This window comes from Camelus ferus, chromosome 9 (genome assembly GCF_009834535.1).
Source record: "Camelus ferus isolate YT-003-E chromosome 9, BCGSAC_Cfer_1.0, whole genome shotgun sequence".
NCBI classification, from domain to species: Eukaryota; Metazoa; Chordata; class Mammalia; order Artiodactyla; family Camelidae; genus Camelus; species Camelus ferus.
In genome coordinates, this window is record NC_045704.1 from 66,412,125 (window position 1) to 66,433,224 (window position 21,100).

General features: G+C 48.2%; 1 protein-coding gene and 1 long non-coding RNA gene across 8 annotated transcripts in view; one reads left to right on the forward strand and one right to left on the reverse strand.

Annotated features, from left to right (window-relative positions):
• Positions 1 to 507: 507 nt before the first annotated feature.
• Positions 508 to 11,082, forward strand: LOC116665891. Its single transcript, XR_004322665.1, has 2 exons — positions 508 to 555; positions 10,583 to 11,082. It is a non-coding gene; the product is annotated as an uncharacterized LOC116665891 (long non-coding RNA).
• BCAR3 (BCAR3 adaptor protein, NSP family member) overlaps positions 5,158 to 21,100 on the reverse strand; it is a 221,007-nt gene continuing 205,064 nt past the window's right edge. For all 7 annotated transcript variants that reach the window (XM_032487113.1, XM_032487116.1, XM_032487114.1 and 4 more), the window contains 5 exons: positions 17,273 to 17,388; positions 13,548 to 13,719; positions 10,739 to 10,850; positions 8,717 to 8,929; positions 5,158 to 5,793 (listed from right to left, as the gene is read on the reverse strand). In XM_032487113.1, the coding sequence (XP_032343004.1) occupies positions 5,612 to 5,793; positions 8,717 to 8,929; positions 10,739 to 10,850; positions 13,548 to 13,719; positions 17,273 to 17,388 (795 nt within the window). In that variant the 3' untranslated portion in view covers positions 5,158 to 5,611. The remainder of the gene's footprint in view (positions 5,794 to 8,716; positions 8,930 to 10,738; positions 10,851 to 13,547; positions 13,720 to 17,272; positions 17,389 to 21,100) is intronic.

Sequence of the window (21,100 nt, forward strand, 5' to 3'; positions counted from 1 at the left end):
TTATATTTACTTTTTCAGATTATTTTCCATTATACGTTATTACAAGATACTGAATATAGTTCCTTGTGCTATACAGTAGGTTCTTGTTATTTTATATGTAGTACTTTGTATCTGTTTATCCCAAACTCCTACTATATCCCTACCCCCTTTTCCCCTTTGGTAACCATAAGTTTGTTTTCTCTGAGTCTATTTCTGTTTTGTAAATAAGTTCATTTATATAATTTTTTTAGATTCCACATATTAGTGATACCATGTTTGTCTTTCTCTGACTTCCTTTGCTTAGTATGATCTCTCATATTGCTGCAAATGGCATTATTTCATTCTTTTTTATGGCTGAGTAATATTCCATTGTGTGTGTGTGCGTGTGCATTTGTATCTATATGTATCTACCTATAGATACATACACACACAAACCACATCTTCTTTATCCATTCACCTGTTGGTGAACATTATTGTAAATATTGCTGCTGTGAACATTGCAGTGCATATATCTTTTTGAATTAGTTCTCATCTTTTCCAGGTATATGACCAGGAGTGGGATTGCTGGATCATATGGTAAGTCTGCTTTTATTTTTCTAAGGGACCTCCATACAGTTCTCCATAGTGGCTGCACCAATTTACGTTCCCACCAACAATGTAGAAGGGTTTCCTTTTCTCCACAGTCTCCTGCATTTATTATTTGTAGACTTTTTGATGATGGCCATTCTGACTCGTGTGAGGTGATAACCTCATTGTAGTTTTGATTTGCATTTCTCTGATAATTAGCAATGTAGAGCATCTTGTTGTGTGCCTCTTGGCCATTTGTATGTCTTCTTTGGGGAAATGTCTATTTAGGTCTTCTGCCCATTTTTGGATTGGGTGGTTTTGATTTTTTGATATTAAGCTGTATGAGCTATCTGTGTATTTTGGAAATTAATCCCTTGTTGGTTTTGCATTGTTTGCAAATATTTTATCCCAGTCCATAGGTTGTCTTTTCATTTTGTTGATGGTCTCCTTTGCTGTGCATAAGCTTTTGTTAGTTTGATTAGGTCCCACTTGTTTATTTTTGCTTTTATTTCCATTAATCTAGGAGAAAGCCCCCCCCCCCCCCCGATTGCTGTGATTTATGTCAGAGAGTTCTGCCTATGTTTTCCTCTAGGAGTTTTATATTATCCAGTCTTACATTTAGGTTTTAACCTGTTTTGAGTCTATTTTTGTATATGGTGTTAGAGACTGTCCTAATTGCACTCTTTCACAGGTAGCCGTCCAGTTTTCCCAGCACCACTTATTGAAGAGATTGTCTTTTCTCTATTGTGTATTTTTGCCTCTTTTGACATAGATTAATTGACCGTACGCGCATGGGTTTATTGCTGGGCTTTCTATCCTGTTCCACTGATCTGTGTGTCTGTTTTTGTGCCAGTTCCACACTGTTGTGATTTCCGTAGTGTAGTCTGAAGTCGGAGAGTGTGGTTCCTCCAGCTCCTTCTTTTTCAAGATTGTTTTGGCTATTTGGTGTCTTTTCTTGTTTCCATACAAATTTAAAGATTTTTTGTTCTAGTTCTGTGAAAGATGCCACTGGTAATTTGATAGGGCTGGCACTGAATCTGTAGATTGCCTTGGGCAGTATGGTCATTTTAACAGTATTGAGCCTTCCAACCCAGGAAAATGGTCTGTCTTTCCATTTGTGTTGTCTTCATTTTCTTTCATCAGTGTCTTATAGTTTTTGGAATACAGGTCTTTTACCTCCATAGGTAGGTTTATTCCTAGGTATGTTATTCTTTTTGATGTGATAGGAGATGGGATTGCTTCCTTAATTTCTGTTTCTGATAACTCATTGTTAGTGTATAGAATGCAACAGACTTCAGTTTATTAATTTTGTATCCTGCAACTTTACCAAATTCATTAATGAGTTCTAATAGTTTTCTGCTGGCGTCGGTAGGATTTTCTATGTATAGTATCATCCTGTGTAGGTTAATTCATCTAGATTTTATCTTGGTATATGGTATGAGGGAAGGAACCATCCCTCCCCCTTCATTTATTTAACCAATTGTCCAAAAATTAAATATCATCCTTTCCTCCACCGATTGGCACTGTTACTCCTGTCATATATCAAATTTCTAATGACAGTTTCTTGATTACTGTAACTCAGTAATGAACTTTTACATTTGGTAGAACAGATTACACCTTCCCTCCTGTCTTACTTTCCTAGGATGGTCTTGACTTCCGAGCCATGAAAGTTTTAGGAAAAGCTTATCAAGTTAGCTTGAAAAGTCCTATTGAATTTTGAGTGAGATCGCACTGAGCTTATAGATCGTTTTAAGAACTAATGTCTCTAATACTGAACCTTCTAATTTATGAACACGGTGCCTTCATTTACTTTTTTCCAGTGGTTTTCCAGTATTTTTTTAAATAAACTTAAAAGTTTTCTTCAAGTTCTTTTACTTGTTTTGTTAGAAGTATTTCTAGTTAGCATATATTTTACAAAATGTTTTAACACATTACAGAATATTCAGAAAAATGCATAAAACATAAATGTGTAGCTGAAGTTATTAGAAAGTCAGTGAGTCAGGAAATGAAGCACTGCCAGCGCCTCAGAAGCCCACTGCATCCCTCTCAGGCAGCGCGCCCTGCTCCCCCTCCTGTAACTATCCTAACCTTTTTTAAAATGAACTTTCAATTTTTGTGTATTTTTATGCTTAATGTCTTGTAAATAGTATAAGGTGGTTGTTTTAAATCTAGCTGATTATCTAACTTAACTGGAGGCTTCAGTCGCTTATGTTTATGATTGTTGATGAGTTCAGACTTCCTTTTGTCGTCTTTGTGCCTGCTAGTCACCTCACTTTTGGACGTCTCTTTACATGTATTTTTTGTTTATTTTCTCCATTTTTTTCTTCTACTAGTTTGAAACCATGACCCTAATTTCTGGTCATGTGGTATCTACCCTTGACACTTTGCATATTCACTTAGAGCTTAAGGCTAATCAGTCTCTTAAGCCTTCTCCTGACTAGAAGAATAGCACTTTGCCAGAGCCCTGGTAACTCTGATCTCGCCCCACTCCCAGTTTGTGCTACTGTTTTAATTGCCTTTTTAATTAACCTCACATAGTAGACGCTGTTTTTTAGTGTTTGTCTAGATACACCTAGAAGCTTAGCAGTTTCTCTGTGCACCAATCCTTCTTAAATCTCAGAACTTTCTTCTGGATGAATTCCTTCCTCCTGATCTTTCTTTCCTTCTCGAGCTCTGATGAGATGCATTGGGTCATTCCATTTCACATCCTTTAAGTTTTTTCAATCTCTGTCTTCTTTTTTCCTCTTCTTGTCTCTGCTGCATTCTGGGCATGGTCTTCAGGTATGTCTTCCAGTTTATTAAAGCTTCAGTTCGATCTAATCTTCTGTTTAGTATTAGCATCCATTGAGTTTTTAGTTTCATTTATTATACATTTCTGAAGGACTGACTTAGTTTCTCCTAAAATTTGATCATTTTAAAAGTCACTTCCTATTTGAGTTCACTTTTTCTTTATACACAGCTGTATGATTGCTTTGCCTTCAAAATACGGTAATTCCAGTGTCTGAAGGTGTTGGGGTTCTAAATCTTTTTTCCTAGCATCTTATTTTTCATGGCACTATTATTTATTTATATATATATATACAAATTAAAAAAAAAATATATATATATTTTGTTTGTTTGTTTGGGTTTGTTTTACTTTAATCTGTGGGAAAACTGGATACTTTCCTCCTGAGAGGCTGGATTTGTCTGCCAAGCCCCTGGAATGCCACCAACTTGACACCATTGTAAATCAATTTCTTGGTTTTGAGTTTTGTAAATTATACTCAGACCTATTTGAAACAGGCTTATAGTTCCAAATCCTCACCAAAGACCATCATCATTACAATGATTTTCCTCTAGTAGCTGTGTGTGAAAGACTTGCCTACCTTCTGGGAATCTCTCTTTGCTGGCAGGTGGATTTCCTCCCAGCCTCTTGACAGGGGGCCTTTAAGGATCCCTACTTCATGGAGGCATTTCATGTTCAGCTGCCCTAAGACACTGTCTCCCATTACTGAGTAGATGGCAGTATTTGCCTCTAGGGCCACCCAGGTTTTTACGTTCTCTTGCAGAGTTGCTTTAGATTTGCTGTTCCTTTTGGCGGGTGAGTTGGGGAGGATTGTTTGTTGGGGATTTTCCTTTCATTCTATCATCAGGCTTAAAAGGTGCATTAAAAGATACGCTTATAATAATTTAGTTATAGTGAGAGGGCCTCCTAAGAGGATCTGGGTCACCATATTGCCAGAAGTAGAAGTGTGCTTTCATTTTTTTCAGCAAATAAAAAAATGAAGAATCCTTTTAAAAACTGAGAGAAGGGCTTCATGATTCTAGGCCCCATTAATGGAAATACGGAGTCTAGGATTTGAAACCAGTAATCGCATTGTATTAAACAGACCCACCGCGAAGCTTGTGCTCAGTTCTAGTAGGCATATTTAAGGTGACCAGTAATAGGGCGATAATTATGATACAACCTCTGGAACCAGCAAACTGTAAGTCTTCAAAGGCTATTTAACATCATGGAGAAATTTTTGCAACTTATTTGAGAAAAGTTGTATACAGAACTATTCTGCATGGCCCCCAAATTATTTAGGAGACAGGAAGAAATAGCAAATTGGTAAGTGACAGTTGGTGGCAGAGTGACAGAAGTTTATTAAAGTCTTGTATTCCAGATTTTCTACAGTAGAAAAAAAATTGAGGTGGATACTGATAAACTAGACAGTATCCCCCTTTGAGAAGTCAAAAACCTAGAAAACAAACCTAGAAAACTCATACTTAGCTAGAGGAAAAGGTAACAGTCAATTATCTTGAAATGGGTGAAATAATGTCCTGAAATACACTAACATTTGGTGCTTGCGCTGTACCAGGTGCTGCACAGGACTTGACGAGGTTAACTTGACCGGAGTCCAGCTGCTAGCAGGCCCCACAGCTTCAGCTGGAACCAGGTCTGCTGAAGCCAGCCCTACCTTGTATCACTACTCACTCTGTCCCCTGAGCCTGGAACCATAAATTTTCCGTACCACTCCCGTTGACTTTGGTTTACTATCAGGATACAGTGGCAGGGGAAGAGGATGCCCCAGGAAGGTAGGAGGTAGAATTACTGTACTACAAAGAATTGTTTAATATATAGAGACAGGATACAGTTGTTTCACAAAAAGATATATTTTCATATGACTATTTACATTTTTCGTATTTAGTTAAAGAATATCATACAACTGATATCTTCTGAAATGTTTTATGCTTTTAAACTCTTTTCTATTTACACTTATCTGACATGGCATTAAAACTAAAACGGTCAAATAGCTTGGTAATAGAAAGCAACCAGCCAGCATAGCTAGGCCTTCTCTTAAGTTTGCTGATCAAAATTAGCAATAGTTACCTTAATAAATTATCATTCATTTTAAAATCAGTAGTAATTGTAAACAATGCATAAATAAGTGTGCTCTGTGCTCTGTTCAATGTTTAATATCCTGTGGGCACTAAAAGCTTGTAATATTGTCAGATTTGCACATTAGTACTTTATCAAATGATAAGCTTTCCCAAAGAAGAAACTGGACAAGTTTGAAATTACACCCTAAATTTCTCTGGAGAGTCACGAAAGCTCTGGCTGCTTTAAAGGAGGAGGCTCCAGTTTCCGTGAGAGGGCAGTTAAAATCTGGTTGAATTTCTCATATCTCTCTGTCTGATTGACTTGTGCACCTTTGCTGCCCCATAGCAATCTCATTTGAAATTCAGTCTTGAAGATTTCACTCATTTCTTCATCTGGTTGAAAACCTAATGAAAACAAAACAAAAAAACTTACTTCAGTTCTGCCCAAAACAGTGTTGAAAATAAATTGAAAATTTGATTTTTCAAAAGTAGGATCAAAATGAACATCTTCTGTCAGAAGTTAAAGAATGCCCCCCAGGAAAGATACAGGACCTACTGAGGGAGGGCAGAGCCCCTCAAGGACCTGAGCATGAGCACCCTCAGAGAGGGAGAAACAGGTAAACTCACTAAGACATGGTGGAATGAAATTCGTGTGCACGAACCACCGGGGGTTGTAGTGCTGTGAGAGGAGTGTTCAGAGTACCTTGTGTTTTATTTTTTACAGCTTTATTGGTGTATAACTTACTTGCCATGATTCACTCATTTTAGCTGCACAGTTTGATGTATAATAGTGTGTTCAGTTGCACAACCATCACCACCAGTTTCAGAATACTTCCATCACCTAGAAGAATCTCTAGTACCTCTTTGCTCTCACCTCCTGTGCCTGCCACAGCCACAGCCAACCACTAATCTACTTTCCATCGCTACCGTTTTGCCTTTTCTGAAGCTTGGTGTAAGTGGAATTACACAATATGGGCGTTTTTGTGCCTGGCTTCTCTCACTTAGCATGGTGTTTGGGGCATTAGCCCATATTGTGTGTTATAATCATTCATTCCTTTTTATTGCTGAGGTGTATTCAGTTGCATGGACATTTAGATTGTTTTCAGTTTCTGGCTATTATGAATAATGTAAACATTTGTGGACATGTGTTTTCATTCCTCTAGGAGTGGAATTTCTGGGTCATATGGTTTTTTTTTTTAACTTCGCATTCTTTTTTATTGAAGAATAGTCGGTTTACAGTGTTGTGTGCATTTCTGGTAGGGCCATATGGTTTTAAATACATGCTTACTTCTAAAGAAACTGTCAAAACTTTTCCAAAATGGCTGTACACGTTATACATGACTTTATACACTGTAAAATGAAGCGTCCAGCTTCACGTGCTGTGACCTCCAAGTACTGCCATTCTGGACGGTGTGTGGTGGGATCTCATCGTGGTTTAAATTTACGTTTCCTTGGTAACTAGGCTTTGAACATTTCCCCACGTGGCTCCCTGTCATCGCATATCCGCTCTGGCGTAGTGTCTATTCAGATCTCATTTGTCTTCTCACTGAGTTGTAAGCATTCTTTATTCTAGAGAGAAGTCCTTTATCCAGATGTATGTTTGCCAGATGTTTTCTTCTAGTCTGTGGCGTGCCTTTTCATTAATGGTGTCTTTCAAAGAGCAAAATATAAAATTTTGATTTAGCACTGTTTTCTGTTGTGGTTCATGCTTTTTGTGTCTTAAAAAGTTTTGCCTAATTCAAGGATAAAAGGATTTTCTCCTGTGTTTTCTTACAGAAGCTTTACACATTGAGTGTATGACATTTTGAGTCTATTCTCTGAGGTAAAGATGGAGAGTCTTTCATCTTTTTGCATATGATACTCAGGAGTTCCAGGACCATTTGTTGAAAGGTTACTTTATCCAATGAATTACCTTGACACCCTCTGTCAAAAAGAACTTGATAGTCGTACGTGTGGCCCTGTTTCAAATTCTTTTCGGTGTAAGAGAAGATCTGGCCTACTTACGGCCAAGGATGTTCAGCCAGCTCTGTTAAAGCAGGGGGAGCCTCTAGCCAGAGTCACACAGGCATGCTTCTCAGCCTGGATTGTTGCTGGAGTAAGTGGGCTCTGTCATTAACTAGATGCCCACCCTCTGGAGCACAGCATCCCGGGGATGGAGAGAGCTAACAGAGGCCAGAGGACGACTTCCAGTCACTCAGCTAACATGCTTTGAGCCCCCGTCCTGGGTGCTGGTTTACGCTGGTGAGCAAACCTCTGCCCTTGCTGGGCTCACAGTCGCTGCCAGCAGTGGGACCTCGCTATGGAGACCTGCAGCAGGAGCAGCTGAGAAACACCAGCAGATGCTTTTCAGGTGACTTGCGGTGGACTCGTCTTCTAAACCTACCCTAATATACTGGCTTAGGCAACATCCAGTGTAGTGTATTCATTAGTTTTGTGTAGCAGGCATTCTAGTATCTGGGGAGCTGAGTTACATGCTTGCTTGAGTCCTACACTGCCAACCCTGGAGACCCTTCTGAGGAAAAAATAAATGAAACAGGGGTGCAGTGTTTACACCTACAGCAGACATTGCAGGTTGTTTGGTCCCAAACTGTTTCTAAATTAACAACTGTGTTTTAGGACGCAGGCCTCTCCCTGCGCCATATAGTTCTTAACCCTGTGGATCAAACTGTGGCCCTTGAAGACTTCTAAAAGGTACACCGTGAGGAAGAGAAAACAGTCACCCCTGAAAACTGCGCTGGTGAAGCCCTTGTCCTTGCACATGCTTCCTGGATGGTTGTCTTGCTTCTGAGCTTCAGCCTGCAAAACAAATCTGCCCATGTGGTGACATCGTCCCTTGTCTAAACCCCTTCACTGGCTCTTCCTCAGCCACAGTCCTCCCTGGGAGGCCTTCCTTCCCACCTGTGTCCCCCTCCTTTCGCCTGGACGGCCACTCCTTAACACACACTTCACACTAATCCAACCCTGGATGCTTGTGGTTTGTACTTTGCTCCAAGCTCTCTCAGTGCCTTTGCTTGTGTTGGACCCTCTGATGCTAAGAGCAGGGGAGCTCGCTTCCCGGTGTGTCGGGGAAGAAACATGATCGTGGACAAGCTGACCCTTTCTGTGTATTCTGTGCCACTGACACAAAAGAACTCATAAAAGGAAGGGAGAAACAGTATCCTTAAGTCATGTAGGAATTAAGAGTAAGTAATGATCATACAGGAGATGGAATTCCCCTGCCTTAATCTTTCCTACGTGGTCTTTTTCTAATTCAGAGCATCCGTGCTCTCAGTCCTTCATTCCAGTTACTGCACAGAGTAGCGAGCAGCTTACCAAAGCCAGCTCTTACCTGCCAGGACCCGCTCAGCGTTCCTCCGGTAGCCGTCTGCAGCTTCCGCCATGAGTCTGGCTGTTGCCAAGTGGTTCAGCATAATCTCACAGCTTTCGTCGTTTTTTTCCCACATGTCAGTTCCTTCAAAAGCGACAGCCTCGCGCTCCATTAAGGTCACAAGAGGCATCAGCAGGGGGACTGATACGTTGTTTGGGGGAGTACACGTGGACTCTGAAAAAACATACGATGTGGAAAACTTTACCCCTTGCTTTTCAAAGTTAAGCACAGATAATTGCAGTCGAAGAGGGCAACGCAGGAGGAGCCTGGGCTCACCTCCTGTGAGGACACAGCACATCTACAGCAGAATGCGGGACAGCTGCCTCTAAAAAACCCTAAAAACTGAGTAACTCCTATGCACTGGGCAGATGCGAGAAGACCCACATCAAAGCAGGCAGCAGAGGGTGGGGCACAGTCGCACCATACACCCCACTCCTGGCACAGCGACCCATAGTCAGGAGGGAACTCAAAACCTGGAGCTTCTCCCTGAGAAGCGAAGGGCTTGAACCCCACACGAGGCACCCCAACTTTTAAGACCTGCACGTGAGATGCGAGCCCCCAAAACATCTGAATTTGAAAACCAGCAGTGCTTGTATCCGCAGGGTTATAATCACGTGAGAAACAGTTCTTACAGGGCTCGCGAGCATGAGCTCAGCGCGGAGGCAGCCAGTCAGGAAGCGCCTGGAAGTTATACGAGGGAGGCTCGTTAGCTGATCTTGAAGCTTTGGCCTGAGGGCCAGGCTTCTGGTTTGGCATACTATAATACCCCAAAAATATATTGAACTCACGACAGCAAAAAAAAACCAAAATCCAATTGAAAAGTGGGCAGAGGACCTGAGTAGACATTTTTCCAAAGAAGACATACGGATGGCCAACAGGTAGACAAAAAGGAGCCCCTAAGTCACTAACCCTCATGGAAATGCAAATCAACCACAACGCTGTGTCACCTCACAGCTGTTAGGATGGTTAGTATCAGAAAGACAAATAACAAGCGTTGGCAAGGATGTGGAGAAAAGGGAACGCTTGTGCACTGTTGGTGGGAAGGTAAATTGCTTCAGCCACTATGGAAAACTGGAGGTTCCTCAAAGAATTAAAAATAGAACTACCATATAATCCAGCAGTGTCGCCTGTGGGTGCTTGCCCGAAGAAAGTAAAAACACTAATTTGAAAAGATAGATGCACTCCTCTGTTCACTGCAGTATTATTTATAATAACCAAGCTGTGGAACCAACCTAAATGTCCATCAGTGGATGAATGAATAAAGAAGGTGGAAAATACATACATATAAAAATACACACACATGTATGCACACAGTGGACTACTATTCAGCTATTAAAGAATGAAATCCTGTCATTTGTGACAACACAGATGGAACTGAGGGCATTATGCTAAGTGACATAAGTCAGAAAAAAAAACCACCATGTGAGCTCACTTATATGTGGGAAGGTAAGGGAAGACACCCTCCAGCTCACAGGTGTAGAGAACAGACTGGTGGCTGCCTGAGGTGGTGGAAGGGGTGGTGTGGAACTGACGAATGGGGTCAGAGGTGCTTTCCACTTATGTAGTGAGTAAGCCACGGGCTGTGGTTCATAACACGGTATTGCATATTTGAAAGTAGCCGGCAGAGTGGATCTTGGAAGTTCCCGCCATGAGAAAAAAAACTGGTGGTAGGTGTTCACTGGACTTACTGTGGTCATTCTGCAACACCACAAGATCAAGTCAGCACGTTGCACACCTGAGGCCAATATGTCGCTTATGCCTCAGTTTACAAAATTAAGCACAGAATGCACTGACCGGTAGCCCGTGTCTCATTTCTGGCAACGGCAGGCCTTCTACAAGCAATGCTGTCATCTGATAAAAGCCTCGGTGACCCCTCAGCAATCCTGCAAAGAACTCGAAGCCTCGTAAGAAGCTCTGCTCAATGCTTTGATCAAACCAGAACCGACAGGACACTTGGGCCCGCGCTGCTCAGCCGGCGCTCACCTCTGCCTTCGTGCAGGATTTTGCTGAAAGGCTTCAGCTGTTTCTCGTAGAGGATGGCGGTTTGGGTGTACTGGTGCCGCAGGGCAGTCCACGTTTTTTCTAACCTTGTGATCTGGAAGAAAGAAAGGTGTTACTGTTTTGGAAAAGGCTCTTTTTAAAACTACCTTTTTGCTTAAGTTTTAGAATGGGTGATAGATGCAGATGGTAAAAACTCACAGCAGTTGAATGGTGTGTACAGAGAAAAGCCGATCCCCCACCCCCACCCCGCTCCGCGTTACTCTGATGGCCCATCAAGACACACACGCACACCCCTTTTCAAATAATTAAAAGCATATCATACTATACACTATTCTCCTGTTCCTTGTTTGGGAATTACTCCATATAAGTACATACAAAACAGCATAGAACAGCCTCATTTTGTTAAACTACTGCCTAATGTTCCGTTTTATGCATAAACTATGGTTTAACTAGTTTCCTGTAGATAAGAGCTTTAAACATATTTTTCTATTACAAAATTACCTCAGATTGTGCTGATGTGCACAAGGATGAAAATATCTGGAGGTAAATTTCCAGAAGTGGAAGAACTACTGGGTCACAAAATACATGTATTTTAAATTCTGAGCGGAGTTGCCAGCTGTCCTCCACAGAGGTGACACCACTGGGAGGCCGCAGGACCGGGACGTACTGTACTGCCGTTTTACTTGTAAGACAGAGACACGTGGAAAGCTGCCCAGCCCACGTGATGGCACTGCTCATTCCTCTTCATTTCTTTTGAAACAACTGAGGCAACACCCACAGACGCCACCGACTCTGACTGACGGCCCCTCCCTCGCACCCTAAGGCCAGCAAGCCTGCGTCCCTCGCACCCTGAGGCGGGAAACAGGGAGGGGGGAGGGCACTGATGTTTAGGGAGCGAGGTATTTGAGGAGTTTCACTTAAGCCTCACAGCGCCGCAGGAGGCGGCTGTTTTGGCTTCATTTTACAAGTCAGGTTAGGTGACTTGCTCAGTTTCACAGCTGGTAAAGGGCAGAGCTGCGACTCATCTCCTTGGCTTCTAACAGCTCCCTGTGTTTCAAGAGGAAGGCGAGACGGGATCACCATCAGCAGATCTGCTGGGAAGGAAAGGATGTGGCTGCTCTTCCAGTGGCCGCCCCTCACGCCGCCCCCTTTCCTTGCGGTCTCCATCTCCTCCCGCCCCGAAGCACCTGCCTTTCTGAAAGGCGCCCTTGGCTCTGGGCTAGGCCCCTCTCCTGGGTGCTCTCTCGAGACCAGAAGCTGAGAAGAGAAGGCAGCACATGTGGCTGTTCGGCAGGGACAGGTTTAGATGACATGTGGAAAACCCTCTGGGGGTTACGCCTGGGTCTGCCACTCCCCTCCCCAAGCAGGGTCCTGGCTCACCCCAGGGCCCTGCATACCTTGGAGGACTCTGTCCTCTCATTGCTCAAGGGCTCCAGCAGGGAAGTCTGACGCTGCTGGCGGGGAGGGAGCCACCTATAAAGGCATGCTTAGGTGCTTGGGGGTGAGCCCCTAATTGCTGAGTTTCAGTCATGGACAGCAACCATGTTAAGGCCACAGAACGCCCCTTTCGCTACTCTTGGAGGACACTCTGGGCTGGAGGGCCAGGCACACAGCTTAGTCTGTTAGCTCTCAAAATTATAGGCAGTATTGGTTAAGAAGAAATAAACATGTAAATTAAAAACACCTGAATGAAAAATTATAACTCCTGTTATTACAGAAGTCAGTGTATCAAAAATATGGCCAAATTTGCTTATTTCAAATATCAACCCTATAAAATTTCAGTGCACTGAAAAATTTTGAGAGCTCTTAGAATATTATCATTGGAACAACCCCTCCCCAAAACCTGGTGAAGGCACAGAGTTGTTCAGCTTCTTGTTTGAAAGGTTACCTTGCTTTCATGCAAGGAAATCATGTTCCTAACGTGGCCTGACTTGCAGGACTGTCTTCCCAGTGGCAACAGTGGATGCTCGGTGAGCTCCTGGCAGGACTTGAGAGACAATCTGTGGCTATGAAACAGCCAAGCTAAATGACCAGCAGCTTGGGGTTACTGGTTGCAGCCTGGGCTTGTGGAATGCAGTCTCGCACTCAGTCGTCTGAACCCCGAGGGCTCGGCATAACTGGGGAGCCAACTCTGAGCAGTCGGGACAACAGGACCGCTTTCCTCTATGAGGTCCATTTGACTTCAAAGACAGGTTTTCAGTTTTCACACTCATCCTAAAAACAGCCTGTCAAAGCAGGTAAATTCAAAGTATCCGGTTTCAGAGACTCTACTCGGGGCTATACGGCAGATGGGCCAGGTATCTGAAGGTGTTAACAGGAGAGTCTGTTTTAGGTGATCTGAGGAAAGTACTTTGAGATAAACCACACTACAGATGCTCAGAGATCAGCTCCCCAAGCGTCTCAGTCTTGCAGTCATCACCCCAAACTGCCTGCACACCCAGTGACCTGGACAGAAGCAGCCTCTCTTACACAACACACTTGAGCCACATGTGTCATCTGACTGGCTCTTCAGGAACACCTCAGGGTTGTTTCTGAGGATGACTCTGCTCATAGTACATCAAAGAGAAAGTGCAGGCTGTCAGCATTTATCTGCTGTTTTTAAAAACAGCCAAAATACTTAGGACACTGCTGTTGGTTGCCCCCAAATCAACTCAGCTTTCACTAAGATTCTATTTACCTTTCGAGACCGACTAAAATCCTCTGACTTGCTAAGCGTGGGCTTGCAGACCACTCTGCAGAACATTGAGTACACCCAGGCCCCCGGGGCTGCACAGGGCAACTGGAAGCTTACCTGCGGCATTTCCAAGGCCTTCATGATGGCTGAGAAAGAGTAGAGGTCCCCCATGGAGTCCTTCAGCTCCACCGCCACCTGGACGATCCTGTTGAGGGTGGCTGCTCTGTCCTCCAGAGTGCCCGTGCAGCCCAGAATGTCCACTGCAATGCCGATGGCCATCGTGTTGTGTCTGAGGGGGAGGAGGTCAGCCATCAGGCCCGGGGCTGACAGGACTAGGGGAAACAAAACCAGACTGGCCAGGGCATGGACTGGCTTTGCACTGTTTCCTGCTGTCACCCTGAGGTGCACTGGCTGCTCAGACAGTTTGGCCGCCAATTTCAACAGAGACCACCCCTACCAGACCGACTGCATCGAGGCCTGGGCGAAGCCTCAGAGGGTGTCCTAAGCAGAGTCGAAAAGGACACATGCCCCAGAACAGGGCATGTTCAGCCCCGAACCAGAGGGCCCTCCTGGGGAGACACTGCTTAGCAATGTAACTTCCACCATGAGAAGTCCTCAGTACACTGCGTCCCCCCAGCACATTAGGGAAGCCCTGGCCACCTCCACGGGCCCCCTAGACTGGGGGGTGGAAGGGACAGAACAATCAGAGAGTATGCTTGATCCCAGAAGACAACAGGGGTGTCAGAACAGAGGAAGGAGTGAGGAGCTAAGAATGGAGTGTCTGTGGCTCCGGTCAAGAGGCCAGGAAGTGAATGGAGACGTGGACAAAGACTCAACAGTGGACCAGTGGGGCTTCCCAGCAAGGTCAGACCCGAGCAAAGTGAAATCTTGTATCTGCTAACGCTCCTCCCTTTTCTCATCCGGGACTACACAAGTCACCCTCGCAGACCCAGAACAGGAAGCAGAGGGGTCTTTGTCTCCCCCGACAACGGCAGCATGTGAAGGGGGTCACACGGTCTCCTTCCTGGTGGCAGGGACACAGACTGCGGCAACTCTCCTTCCTTCCCTAAACCGGGAACAGGACTTCCTGCCTCGGGTCGGATGGGCCTCAGGTGAGTTTCTTCCAGGCTGTGGTACAAGTGTTGGAGGGGAAGCCCCGACTCACAGCTACGGTGACAAATACAGCCTGCCTCTGAGACTCTGGGGCCACCTGTCCTGGAAGTTCAGAGCTAAGGATGTTACTCCAGGGCCCTGCTTCTCTGCTCCCGTGTGTGCTGGTCGCACTCTCCCAGAGCCGAGAGAGGCGGGTGCTCCTTGTGCCTGGCCCCCTCGTTTCCCTGACGTGCGTCAGCGCTGGGCTCTGCTGTCTCTGAGTGTGTTGGCCTGTGGGTGTGCAGGGTGCTCGCCTGGAATGTGACCGAGGCTGCTCCCAGCTGCTCCACTCCTCCGTTTACTCATCTCTAAAATGGGAGAAGGGTTGTTCCGAGAAGGGCTGTGTGGTGTAGAGATAATTGAAAGTGCCTGGCAAATCGTAGTCACTCCAGGTGTCTCCACGTGCACATCTCTCTTCCCCTCTGTACCTTGGTCCCTTTTGCCCATTTGTCTCTCTTTTTTTTAATCTCCTTTTCCTGATTTCTTGTCTTTCTTAATTAATGGATTGTAAATAGACTTAAAGTATACTTTTATTATCTGTTGTTCTTATTGAAGAGTTTTGTTACCCATTTGCAAAGTGTTAAGGTTAAGCTGAACATTTTAGATGTTTCTTTTAACAAACAGTAAACCAGCTTCCCATGCTGCCTTCAACTGATTCTTTATTCAGTGTTTTTTCCTGTGTTTTAATGGCCTTTAATAAAAGATAGGTTCCCTACTTTGTTAAGTCCTGGCGTTCTATCAATGGTCAATTGGGTAATTACAGCCATTCATTCAGCCAACATTTGCCTGAAATCTCCTGCGAACCCCACTGTGGGAAAAAAGCTCAGCACAACGGGTCTGGGGCGGAAGCCCTCATCTCCGGCCTGGGGAAGGACACCCCACTCGGAGGCCTGGGGTGGGTGAGGCGGTGAGTTAGAACATAAAGGGTGGTTTGATTTTGATTCTCAGACACAAGACTGCCATCTGATCCTCTAGAACTGCTACAACCTTGGCCTTTATTTAGCAAACACGCTGTAATGGAGAAAACCGCTCCCCAGGCCCCAGCATCGATCGCACGGGTCAGCCCTGGACGGGAAGCCAGGCCGGGAGTGAGACCGCAGGCAGGCGGTCGTCAGGAGAAGGAGGAAGCGGACGCAGACAAGAGGGAAGTCAGAAAATAGCCCAGAGAGAAGCCCCAAGCCTGCCGACCTCAGCCCGGGCCCAGCAGCAGCCCAGCACACCTAGTGACCTGGGTAAAATTAGGCCTGCACCTCGGGGCTTTTCAGGCTGAAACTGTCACGTGAGACACAGGGACGGCAGCACAGCGGCTCTCTGCTGAAACCGGGACCACCGGGCCCGAGCAGGACAGAGGGCAGCGCAGGGCAAGTGACAAGCCAGGCCCCTGCGGCGCGAGGAGCGGAGAGGACGCCAGGAGAGAGAGGCTAGTGCCCAGAAGAGTCTGAGCAGGGAAAGGAGGAATGCTCAGAAGTCGGACCTACCATTGCCCCACACCCAACAACACGCCTCAACAAACCCGCCCCCCAGGGCCTTCCACTCGCACTCCCTCCGGGTGCCTTCTGTGGGTGCGTCCGTGGCTGCGAAGCCAGAGCGACAGCGGCTTGGGAGCCATTTCAGCTGCTTCGTCACCGGGTCACCTGGGAAGCAGCGGTGTGTCTGTCTGAGACACAGCGTTTACTTCGGAGGGGCTGACATCCCGGGACTGCACTGTCCACGGGCCACATGTGGCTGCTTACACTTGAAACAGTAAAATAAACACTGTCCTTCAGCTGCCCCATTTCAGGTGCTCAGGAGCCACGTGTGGCTAGTGGCCACTGTAACGAGATCTCGGCTATCACAGAGAGCTGCACTGGACGGTGCTGTGAGCCAGCCCATCACGGGAGGCCACAGGCAGTGGGTGGCGGCACTCGAGCCCCCGGCCTTTGAAGCATCACTGCCTTCTTCTCACAAGAAGCCAGGCCTTGGCTGTCCGTTCAAGACCACGCGGGTGTCGTGGCAATTGGGAAACAGGCTGGAAAAACAGAAGACGCACGATAACAAGACAGTTTCACCCAAGTTGACTGTCTTTTTGGTGCGTCAAAAAGGCCGACCTCTATGTAATGTGAGAGGCTAGTACAGTGTTTTTCTTAAAAACATGCCTCGCTGCTTCTATGTTTCTAACTTCTAAATACCCAGTGTTCACAGGAGTGAGTTTTAGCGGACAGCCGGGGCCCTGGCTTTTCCTGAGGGCCGTGATGCGTTGGGGGCTGGGGCCCCAGGTGCTGTCACCCCCCTGACCTCTGATCCCTCATCTGTTCAGACTCTTGTCTTCCCCACCTTCCCCACAAACTCCCCTCAATTCCTAAAGCAGTCTTGAACTGCAGACACAAAGGAGCCGCCTCTCTGTGAGGCGGCTGGAGGTGGCACGGTGCCTGGTCCACGGCCGCCAGGGGAGGAGGTGACCTGTGCTCCCAGGCCAACGCTCTGTGCGCTCCTCCGCCCACTCCTGGAGCAGGGACAGGAGCGTGATCTCGGTTCCCTGACGTCCTCTGTGCTGCCTCTCTGTGCTTCTGCATGAACTGTCTGGCCACAGCTTCCAGGGAAGGCCGTTGGGGCCACAGGCCCTCGAGCAAGGTGGCCCCGGGGGGCGGGCGCCCTGCCTCTCCCCGCCCGCTGAGTTGGAGGGGCCGGAGATGCACCGCCGCAATGCTCACCTTTCAATGATGTCCAGGCGCAGCTGGTGGCCGTACGGCAAGGTGATGAGCTCCAGCCCTGAGCTCACGCCCATGTTCTTCCTCATCTCTTCAGACACGTCAAGTATCCTCACGACCTGTCAAGAACACAAGTCAAAACCAACTGGACCAGGAAGTGGGCTCGCCGCAAACGCGGACGCAGCCCGTGGGAAGGAGTGCGCTCAGCTGGGACAGTGTGGATGCACTTCCTGCCTCTCTTTTTCAGCAGCAGCATCTGAAAATGCAGTTTAAATATGATACTTGGAGGATTTTTAGTACACAGACTGGAATGTGTTTTATTAAAGCTGGAAGGAAAGCACCTAGACTGGTCTGCAGAATCTGCACATTCGGTGTTTGACGTAGTTCCTCGAGCTTCTGTCTGACGCAGGCTGGATCCCCTGCCTCCTCTGACTGCCAGCGGCCGGCCGTGTGTGCTCCGAGCGGGTCGACCCTGCAGGGGAAGAGCGGAGCCGCGGCCAAGTGCTGCTCCGCTGTCCCTGTCCGCACTGAACGGCAGGGCTGGCCCCTGTGCCCCTTAGTCACGCCTCTCCTGGGCTCAGGGAATGCACTCCACGTCTGGAAGCTATTAAAAACGCATACCATGTGAAACCCGAGGTCTCGGACACAATCCACTTCTCCGAGAGGTCTTCCTTAAAGAAAATCTTTGTCCCAGCCAGCTCTCCCCATCTCAGTTCTAACAGCTTACTGGAATCAGGTATTAGCTGACCACTTACAGTTACGACACATTACCGCCCAGTACCACAGCTGAGACAGGGCGTCTCTGAAACAGGGCTGACGGCGCAGCGCACTGACGTCCTAACAGTACAACTAGCAGATACAGCGGGTCGAAACCAGCCCTGGACACGTGACAGGCACGGGGCAGTTCCCCTCCTTGACCTGGTGGGGCTGTCCTTGGCCGTAATTCTCCCGGGCATGTGAGCAGTCCAGGTGTCTTCACAATCGGCCAGAGAAAACATCTGCAAGTTTAGCTGGTATTATTAACCTTGACCCTCAACTTCTGTGGTTGAACAAAAGAACCACTGTCAGCCCTGGGGAAGAAGCGATCGGCGTCAGACTCCAGAACAGGATGCAGAATGCGGACTCTGCTCTCTGGGCCTGCGTCCTCTCCTCTAACACAACTGCTAAGTTCACCTTTCTCAAGAACTTTGCCAAGGATCCGGTGACCTTCAAACTCCAAACAGCTATTTCAAAAGTGACTCACTGGCCATGTGGAAGAGGGAAGAATCCTGGCCCGATCTCTGGAAAGAGATTTACACGTTGATCATGGCAGGGCAGCCCAGATGCACACCCCAGCCACCTGCGATCACACACATTTTGCTTGCTTGTCAAGACACCTGCCCTGTCGAGAGGCTCCAAACCCAGCACACCCACGGGGCGTCCTCCCGTCCCCGCACACCAGGGTCAAAGGCCTGTCACCGGCTCAGGTTTGTTCTGGAAGGTGCTTTCCTCCCAGCCTGTTTTTCTTCAGTATAAACACGCAGTCCCCTGGTCACTGTTACCAGGAAGCGCTGGCGTCTGCTTGCCCCACGGCTGAGCTGTGGGACACGGGGTCCTGCGCTCACAGTGCAGGGCCTGGGTTAGGTCTCTGGGGAAAGCCAGGCCACGAGCTCGGGGCTGTGCAGGGGAGACACACCCTTCTAGAGCACTTACTGTGAGCTAGACCTGCAGGGCAGGTGGTACCAGTGCCCCACGACGAGGCGTTCCGGCCACCCTCTGCTCTTCTGATACCAGCTTTCCCAGCTCTGCGGGATCTCTGAACGCTGCGTGTTCCTCATCCCACTGTCTCGGGAGCTGCTGCGGTGACCCAGGGGAGCCCTGCAAGGGACTGGCCCGGCCCTCCTCCCGGCTGCCAGGGGACCATCTACAGTGCAGTGAGACCTCCCGGCTCTGCTTCCTGCCTCATTGCCCTCAGCAGAGGACTCTGACCTGCCCTATGCATTTACCGGCCCATCTCCCTCACTGAGCTGCAAGGTGTTTTGAAGGCAGCAATCTGGCCGAATCCCAGAAGTAGAGACTCAAAAACATTGAAGAGAAGACCTTCCTGGCCTTTCCCCAGCTGACCCCTATCCCCCCGGCACTGCCCACATGGAGCAAATCCTCCACAAACCAGCCCCTCCCCCCATGGCTTCTGACCTCTGAGTCTGTGTGTGTGCCACCTGCCACTTGGAAGGTGCTTTTTGTGTTCTTCGTCAGGCCAACTCCTATTCAGCCTTCAGAACTCATCTCAGATGTGCCCACCCTGACCCGCTCCCTCCCCCACACTCAGGACCCTACCTCAGAGGCCCCACAGCTCCAGTGCCTTCCTCTGCAGAGCAGTTCCCACCTGGGCTGTGGTCTGAATTCCTGTATCACTGTCGCTTCTGCCTCTCCCACCATGACCAGGCCTGGCTTGGCCCACAGTAGACGCTCAATCAAGGCTCATTGTGTAATACCAATAAACCCTTACGCAGCCTCACTCTGGGGCAGCCAAGGTGCGAGGGCGTGAGCCCTCACCACCACTGAGCTTGTGGCGCTCGTCTCTGCTGAGACACCCGAGGGGCAAGGAGCGGCGGCATTAGACGCAGGCAGTTCATCCCCGGGGGCTAGGCCCTTGACCGCTGGGCCTCCCTTACAGCTTGTGCAGAGGCAGGTGGGCGAGAGGCCAGGGTGGTGCCCATCTGCAGGGTGGGAGGGGCTCAGTGGACACCCATGCTAGCCCCAGCCCAGGGAGGGGGCTGGATACTGTCGGGCAGGCCGCCTCCGGGTGCTCAGGACCACCCGCCGTCCTGGCCCCCGGGCTCTGTGCACAGGTGGGAGTCAGCACTTGGGCCCCAGATGCCCAATGCCTCCTCTCGGCTTCCAGGTGGCCCCATCTGGCTGCGGCCGCATTTGGGTAAGAGCAGGCTTTGTTTTATTTCCCTCTTAGAGACACTAGTTGCGCCTGCTTTGTTGGCAAAGTCCTGAAGTCAGCGGTTCAGGAAGAAAATAAGGAAATAGCAGCGGACTCAGGAGGCAGGAAGGAAGGCTGACCAGCCCTGCCTTCGTGGGCTGGGGGGGCTCCTGCCCGTGTCTCTGCCTCACTGCCTGGGGCTCAGTCCAGCCCCTCTTCCAGGGGTGCTGAAGGCAGACAGGGGAGCGAGACGCAGACCGGGAGGACAGAACGCAGACAGAGAAACAGGACGGGAAGGAGGGCAGGCCGCACGCCCTCCAGCTGAGAGCAGGCACAGCGCTCGTGTCACAGCTGCTGAGGCAGCGGGAAGGCCCCGGACTCCCCTGCAGGGGTGGTCAGGCATCTCACCTCCTCCTCGACTGCCACCAAGCCCCACCCGAGGCCACAAGGGACACGGATTCACTTCCTCCCGGGAATTAGGCTGTTCAGTAACCCCAGACCCACTCCACGGAGCTTCCTCCATGGAGAACCCAGACAGGTCGTGCCAGGCTCCTGGCCTGATGGTGTGGGCTCTGGTCTTAGATCCAGGGTCCGGTATGAGTTACTGCCCAGAACAGGAGACCTGAGTCCTCTGGCTGCCCAGACAGGTTTGGCCCACTTTAAAGCGAGGCAAGGTCTTAACAAGGCAGACGATCTGACCACTTGCGGCGCTGCCCAAGGACACCCAGCCAGCTGAGCAAACAGCCCTGCTCTCCCAGTGCAGCCCCACCTCACACGCGCGGACCCCCTCCCAGGCCTGGCAATGAGGTGCCGAGTGAACCCTCAGTCCTGTCTTCAGGAAGGGGTTTGTTCACCCCAGAACAGCCAGCACCTGCTTGATGCTCCTCAAAGCTGTTCTGGGGGTCCTCCCTGCACCACTG